This window comes from Antennarius striatus, chromosome 5 (assembly GCF_040054535.1).
Source record: "Antennarius striatus isolate MH-2024 chromosome 5, ASM4005453v1, whole genome shotgun sequence".
In the NCBI taxonomy this organism is placed as follows: Eukaryota; Metazoa; Chordata; class Actinopteri; order Lophiiformes; family Antennariidae; genus Antennarius; species Antennarius striatus.
The window spans coordinates 14,511,459-14,519,544 of record NC_090780.1 but is presented as its reverse complement, the minus strand read 5'-3'; the positions used below and the strand labels follow the sequence as shown (position 1 = coordinate 14,519,544).

The window sequence follows — 8,086 nt, the reverse complement described above, 5'->3', positions numbered from 1 at the left end:
AGAAAGCACCAGCACATAGAAAGTACAGTAGTACAACACCAAATACAAAGATTAATAAATAACTCATCAAGAGTATCTTCTTCTTTTCCTTTCAGCTTTTCCCTTCAGGGGTCGCCACAGCGAATCAATTTCCTCCATCTAGCCCTGTCCTTTGAATCCTCTTCTCTCAACCCATCAAGAGTATACAAATAGAAAATCATAAATAGGCATTTTAACTGTTAGTTAAACTTTTATCCCGAAGTCCACCCAGAGCAGTTGTGCGTGTTCAAAACCGGAAGGAAGAACAAGAAACAAACCGTCTCGTTTATCAAATATGTATTTTTATCCTAATAAATTATTTCTAAGCAGATCTGGGTTCTCTGTCCCTAACACAAAATCTGGTGTTGTCTGAACCGTGACAAGGGGCAGGAACAACACATTCCAGAGAACCTCAGATATTTATTATGCCCGTCTCTAGGCTCCACCTTAAGGATGAGCCGCTATACATTAACACATATGCATCAAGTCTTTCTCTGGCTGGTTGTTTTTCCTTATTTGGTTCTCCAGTGTCAGTCACCAGTATCAGTCTCACATACCAGTCTCCCGTACCAGTCTCCAGTGTCTCCACCTACAACAAAGAGCCAAACAAATTACACAGCCAGCATCCGCCGCTAAACGGTGGACGCCCATTACACAATGTATTTAGCTATATCATTATTAGATGAAATACAAAGTAAATACAAAACCTGAGAATATATTTGATTATATTTTCCTTCAGCATAGAAATAAAAAATAAATAAACAGGCCCAGTTAAGTATGAGTATAGTGAAATGTCTATAGTGTTTGTATTGTTTATCATCCCTCAGCCCTCGTGTGAACTTTCTTCTTCTTTACCTCCCTCAGAGAGGAGTTGAGCAGTTTAATGGCTTTGGGGATGAACAAGTTCTTAAGTCTGTTTGTCCTGCATATTGGGAGGCGCAGCCTCTGGCTGGTCAGGCTTCTCTGGATGTTGGTAACGGTGGGCAAAGGGTGGCTTACATTGTCCGTGATGTCCAGCAGTTTGTCCAACGTTCTCTTTTCTGCCACCGTTGCCAGAGGGTCCAGCTTCATCCTGACCACCGAGCTGGCCCGCCTGATCAGCTTGTCCAGCCTGGAGAGATCTGCCTTAATCACACTCCCTCCCCAACACACCACAGCGAACGACAGGACACTGGCGACCACAGACTGACAGAACATCCACAGGAGCTTCCTGCAGATGTTGAATGCCCTCAGCCTCCTCAGAAAGTACATTGTGCTCTGTGCTTTCTTACAGCAAGCTCGTGTTGCTGGTCCAGTCAAGCTTGTTGTCTAGCCACAGCCCATGATATTTATAGGTCTGCACAATCTCCACCTCCTCTGTTCCTATCAGAACTGGTCTAGATTGGGGTCTGTCCAGGGCTCGAAATTAACTTTTTTTCTTGGTAGCACTGGTGCTCCCAAATTTAGAAGTTAGTAGCACCAGCAAAGACTTTAGGAGCACCTACCCAAAAGCAAGGCAGTGACGGAGCGATAGAGACCGACTAGATATAGTTGGACTAACCTCCACCCACAGCTTGGGCTCTGGAAGCCAAACCCTTGAGAGGGGCTGGACTCTCCACTTTTCTGGTGTTGTCCAAGGTGAGAGACGGTGGGCTGGCTTGCTTGTGGCCCCACAGCTCAGCCGTCGTATGTTGGAGTTCACCCCGGTGAAAGAGAGGGTCACGTCCCTGCACCTTCGGATGGGGACAGGTGTCTCACTGTCATTTTGGCCTACGGGCCAAATGGCAGTGCAGAATACCCGGATTTCTTGGAGTCCCTGGGAGGAGTACTGAATAGTGCTCCGACTGGGGACTCCATTGTTCTTCTTGGGGACTTCAACGCTCACATGGGCAATGACAGTGAGACCTGGAAAGGGGTGATTGGGATGAATGGCCTCCCCGATCTGAACACGAGTGGTGGTCTGTTATTGGACTTCTGTGCTAGTCACAGTTTGTCCATAACAAACACATTGTTCAACCACAGGGATGTCCATAAGTGCACATGGCACCAGGACACCCTAGGCCGGAGGTCGATGATCGACTTTGTTGTCGTATCATCAGACCTCCGACTGCGTGTGTTGGACACTCGGGTGAAGAGAGGGGCAGAGCTATCAACAGAGCTGTCAACAGATCACCACCTGGTGGTGAGTTGTATCCGCTGGCAGAGCAGGAGGCCGGACAGACTTGGCGGACCCAAACGTGTTTTGAGAGTCTACTGAGAACGTCTGGCAGAACCCTCTGTCAGTGAGGTCTTCAACTCCCACCTCCGGGAAACCTTCTCCCAGATCCCACAGGAGGCTGGGGACATTGAGTCAGAGTGGACCTTGTTCTCCGCCTCCATTGTCGAAACAGCTGCTCGGAGCTGTGGTTGCAAGATCTCTGGTGCCTGTCACAGCGGTAACCAGTGGACACCAGAAGTAAGGGATGCTGTCAAGCTCAAGAAGGAGTCCTAACAAATCTTGTTGAATTGTATGACTCCGGAGGCAGCTGACAGGTAAAGGCAGGCCAGGCGTACTGCAGCTCAAATAACCAGGGAGGCAAAAACTCGGGTCTGGGAGGAGTTTGGAGAGGCCATGGAGGAAGACTATCAGTCAGCCTCGAAGAAATTCTGGCAAACCATACGGCGCCTGAGGAGGGGAAAGTGGTGCACAGCCAACACTGTTTACAGTAGAGGCGGAGAGCTGCTGACCTCGACTGAGGATATTGTTGGGCGGTGGAAAGAAAACTTCGACGATGTCCTCAATCCCGCTGCCATGTCTTACACAGAGGAAGCAGAGACTGAGGTCTCAGAGGTGGACTCGTCTATCACCCAAGCTGAAGTCACCGAGGTGGTTGCCAAACTCCTCGGTGGCAAAGCACCGGGGGTGGATGAGATTCGAAGTCTCTGGATGTACAGGGACTTTCATGGTTGACACGTCTCTGTAACATCGCATGGCAGTCGGGGACAGTACCTCTGGATTGGCAGACCAGGGTGGTGGTCCCTCTTTTCAAAAAGGGGGACCGGAGGGTGTGTCCAACTATAGGGGGATAACACTCCTCAGCCTCCCGGGGAAAGTTTTTCCAGGGTACTGGAGAGGAGGATTAGACCTATAGTCAAACTGCGGATTCAGGAGGAACAATGCGGTTTTCGTCCCGGTCGTGGAACACTGGACCAGCTCTATACTCTCCATCAAGGGTTCATTGGAGTTTGCCCAACCAGTCTACATATGTTTTTGTGGATCTGGAGAAGGCATTCGATCGTGTCCCTCATGGTATCTTGTGGGGAGTGCTTCGGGAGTATGGGGTCCAGGGCCCTTTGCTGAGGGCTGTCCTGTCCCTGTATGACCGAAGCCAGAGCTTGGTTCGCATTGCTGGCAGTAAGTCAGACCTGTTCCAGATGCATGTTGGACTCCGGCAGGGCTGCCCTCTATCACGGGTTCTGTTCATAATTTTTATGGACAGAATTTCTAGGCGTAGCCAGGATCCGGAGGGAGTCCGGTTTGGGGACCAAAGGATTTCATCTCCACTTCTTGCAGATGATGTTGTCCTGTTGGCCTAATTAAACCTGGACCTTCAGCGTGCACTGGGACGGTTTGCAGCCGAGTGTGACGTGAGTGAGATGAGGATCAGCACCTCTAAATCCGAGGCCATAGTTCTCGACCGGAAAAAGGTGGTCTGCCCTCTTCAGGTTGGTGAAGAGTCCTTGCCCCAAATGGAGGATTTTAAGTATCTTGGGGTCTTGTTCACGAGTGAGGGAAGGATGGAACGTGAGAGTGACAGACGGATCGCTGCAGCTTCTGCAATGATGTGTGGTTGTGGTGAAGAAGGAGCTGAGCGCAAGACGAAGCTCTCGATTTACTGGTCAATCTACGTTCCTACTCTCACCTATGGTCATGAGTTTTGGGTCATTACCGAAAGGACAAGGTCCCGGATACAAGCGACTGACATGAGTTGCCTCCGTAGAGTGGCTGGGCGCACCCTTAGAGATAGGGTGAGGAGCTCAGTCACCAGGGAGGAGCTTGGAGCAGAGCCGCTGCTCCTCTGCCTTGAGCGGAGCCAGCTGAGGTGGCTCAGGCATCTGTTCTGGATGCCTCCTGGATTAGTCCCTGGGCATGTCCTACCAGGAGGAGACCTCAAGGAAGACCTAGGACACGCTGGAGGGACTATGTCTCTCGGCTGGCCTGGGAACGCCTTGGGCTCCCCCTGGAAGAGCTGGAGGAGGTGTCTGGGGAGAGGGAAGTATGGGCATCCCTGCTGAGACTGTTGCCCCCGTGACCCGGCCCCGGATAAGCAGATGATGATGGACGGATGGATGGATTACGATATTATTATTATTAATAATATTACTCTCATTAATATTATTAATGAGAGTGGTCAACAATGTGTCTTCTGTATTATTTTATTAGTGCTTCTTCAAGGTCAGTACGGCAATACAGCTGCAAAGGAGACTCAGATCAAGTTTCTTTGACTGGCAAAGAGGATGGTAACGTCTGAGGGTTTCATAGGTATAAAGGGAGAGGAAACTAGTGTGGGATTAAACCAATGTGAGGTATACAGACGGTGTTATACATATGTGACATGTTTTATGTGCAGAAAAGAAAAAAGGGTTCAATCAGTAAAAGTTTCAAGAGAGGAGGTAAGATATGGGCTAGCTTCCATGTCAATATGACCATTTTCTATTTTTTTCATTATGTTAAAATACAAACAATACGAATCTGTGCTAAACTGACATGCACCATACACAAATATTTATCATTCAAAATTTATTGTCATTTAAAGAAGAAAAAACGCATCAAAAACAACCAAATTGAGTTGTGACAGCTGGGATAGGCTCTAGCAGACCCGTGACCCGCAAGGCGGATAAGTAACTGTAGACGAGACGATAGTGATCATCTCATCTCCAAGAAAATGAATGGATGGATAAGCTGAGTTGTCCATCTAATGCCCTTTTAGTTACACCAGAGGTAAGAACATGGCTGTGACATGACAAAAACATTTGATTTGAGAAAAAACAAAACAATAGAATGAAGACACAAGGTGGAGAGCAAAACAAAACCACCAGGGATTGAAGGTTTGATTTCCTGAGACCAGTTCTTCAAAAGTTACTGCTTAGCATCATAAACTGCTCGACTGTTGGATTCATTGTACACATTATTATACACAAAAAACCACATTGTCTAAAACAAAAACCTTCTAGATTTAAAACACAACTATCCTTTTTTTTTTTCAAATAAATGTGTCATCTTCAGTACACTTCAACCTAAAATCCAACTAATGTACTTACATTTGCAGATTAACTGACATTACGTTTAATAACAAACACTGTGTTGTATTTACATGTGGGTAAACAAAGTGTGATCTTATTATCCAAATCTAGATTATGAGGAATCTCCTGAAACAGTTTACAGACACTGATCATCTTACAACTTTTAAACTAATTCTAATAATATTTGTTGCTAAAGCTTCACAGACTGATCCCTCAGTCTATTCGAGGGTCATGAAGCCCGCCTCCCAGCTGAACTGGTTCACTAGTAAATCATCTTCTTGCTTCATGGAGTTCAGCAGGTACTTGACGCCAGCTTTTACACCAGTCTTCACGCCTGCACCAAGCGCATAACCTGCCACTCCAGCCGTACCCCCTGTGGCAACCATGAGGGCGTCTGTGCCGAGATCAACGGCGCTGAGGATGGCTCTCTCCTTGGCTGTCTCAGAGCAGTTAACTGAGGCATAATACACAGCTGTGCCAAGGTTGTAGAGGGTACTGACCGCAGGAATCCACTCCACCACATTATACACACGCTCCTCGCTTTTGTTGATGCATCTTCCCTGTGAGCTACGCCTCACCCGTCGACCTGAAGCAACAGGGATGGAAGCATCTTCTTCTCCTTTGCACTGACGGATCCAGCATTCATCCTCTATGAATTCTGCTGGCAGGATACGACTTCCTTTCTTTAACACTGCCTGGTACTTTCCAGGTTTGAGTAGCCCTCTTCTGGTGACACCAGCACACAGAACTCCCAGTCTTTCACAGGTTCTCACAGCCTCTGTCAGATCCTCTGTGCCTCCGTCCGCCTCTGTTCCCACTAATGAAGTCCCATTCAGTCTGGTCCAGTCATCGCAATGCTCTGCATGTATTGAGGAACCTTCTCCCACCATGGCTAGCTGTTGAATGTTAAACATCACAGCCTCTATATGGCGCTCCTTATGCCTCTTCAAAGGTGAAGTTGTTGATCCAGATGCAGGCATGGATGCAGACTTGCTCATCTTCTTCTCTATCAAACTTTCCACTTTCATGAGGAGCTCCTCTGTATCCCTGACTCCCAACAAGTTGTACAGTTTTAGGACCAGGGTCTGTGCCTCCTGTGGGCAGCCTGCCACCACCAGCACAGGCACTAAAGAAAGCCCCAGAAGCTCCTGGGGAAACATGGAGGATGATGGGTCATCCATGGTGCTGGCAGACAGCACTTCTTCACAGCTGACATTCCCTTGGATGTGGAGATGATTCTGAACATGCTTCTGAAGTTTAAACCTAAGATCAAATATTATCTGTTTGGCAGCTTGAACTCTTGATGTCTTGGGTTCAAGCTGGAGAGACTGTTTGGCTGTCTCACCCAATTTTTCTTGGAGGTCATTTCCTGGAAGCAGGGTGTTTGTCAGTGCTGGAGGAGGTGGAACCCTGCACAGAGTCTGTTCAGTCAGCAGGAGCTGGATCACAATCAGCCACTTCAACTTAGAGGACATCATTTAACTGTTGTTGCAGCTGTTCTTTTTCTCCCTCAAAAGTCGCTGCGATAAACACAAGAGCATAAAGGAAAAAACCAACAACTCAAACAATTAGTGCTGATTGTGCATATTTAACAAAGCTTTTATTAATGCAGTCTGGTTCTGAAGTGTGAATTTGAGAATATTTGTCTTTTACTGCCAGTAATTGATTGGTTGGTAAGCGGGTTTATGTAAGTGCATTGTCTCTGCAAACCATAGAAAATAGTAAATGAATTACACATTATAATTTAGATTTTTTCTACAGTTACAACCAATAATCTGTCAATAATTGTATGAATTAGTCATTTTAATCTGTTTGTGTGGGGAAAAGCTATTTATGTTAATATTATATGCAACTTTAATATTAAAGATTGTGAGTTGTTTGTGATAGTAGCACACTATCCCAGTGTCCTCACATTGGAAGAGAGCAGAAATTAAACATCATTGAAACAAAAAGAATTAAAGCTATATCTTAAAATTATTTCTTAAGAAATTTGTCACTGATGCATAACAGTGTGTTGTATCTATGTGGAGAAGCATGCCTGCCCATAGAAATGCTGGTCTACTCACAACTTTGCTTTTTAATACCATTTTGGATCTTTTTGACCTACCTTGAGAAAAATCCGATACGGAGTGCAGAATTCCGCAGTGCAAAAAAGATGGCTGGAGCAACTAGGGTACTTTGTTGTTATCCTTTTTTTCTCTGTTGTTTCTCAAAACAAGTATAGCGATCTTCTTTCTCTTCGCTCCAATGAGAAGCTCCATCTTAATAGAAAACAACCCATGGCCCTCCCTCTGTCTCGTCCGCCTTTCAGCTCCCTCTTCTCTTTGCCCTCATTGCTTAACGGGGAGATCAGGTCTTGAATATTGATTCACGTGGGGGAAAGTACATGTGTCCTAAAGTGGTTTTGTTTGTTTGCCCTCATATCCTCTCATCCCCCTCTGTCCTATCCCTCTCTGTCAGTTGGAAGGGTTTGTTTTTGACCCAGTTACTTGAAAGAACTCTTACTTCATGCCGTGAGCAAATCTGTCTCATGTATAGCCAAAAAAAGTGAGATAAAAATGTCTATCTGAGGAAAAGACTGAGTATTTGAAATGTAAGAATTTTTACATTTTTGGACTAACATATCTGTTCACAGCTGCAAACCAGTCTCCTGTATCTTAACCAAGAAAGGGATTTCATTTACAGTATTATCCTATAGACCCGCCCCCTTCTGCAATGCTGTTGGCAGGATTCTCCCTCTTTGGCCTTCAGAGCACTGATAATGACTGTGTTTCACTGTGTACCATATCTGACCTATACGAAAACC

General features: G+C 46.1%; 1 protein-coding gene across 1 annotated transcript; it reads right to left on the bottom strand.

Moving 5' to 3' along the window:
* Positions 1-4,762: 4,762 nt before the first annotated feature.
* Positions 4,763-8,086, bottom strand: apof (apolipoprotein F). Its single transcript, XM_068315904.1, has 2 exons — positions 7,388-8,086; positions 4,763-6,800 (listed from the first exon to the last, which is right to left on the bottom strand). Exon 2 carries the CDS (start codon positions 6,756-6,758, stop codon positions 5,499-5,501), a length of 1,260 nt encoding a protein of 419 aa, XP_068172005.1. The 5' UTR covers positions 6,759-6,800; positions 7,388-8,086; the 3' UTR covers positions 4,763-5,498.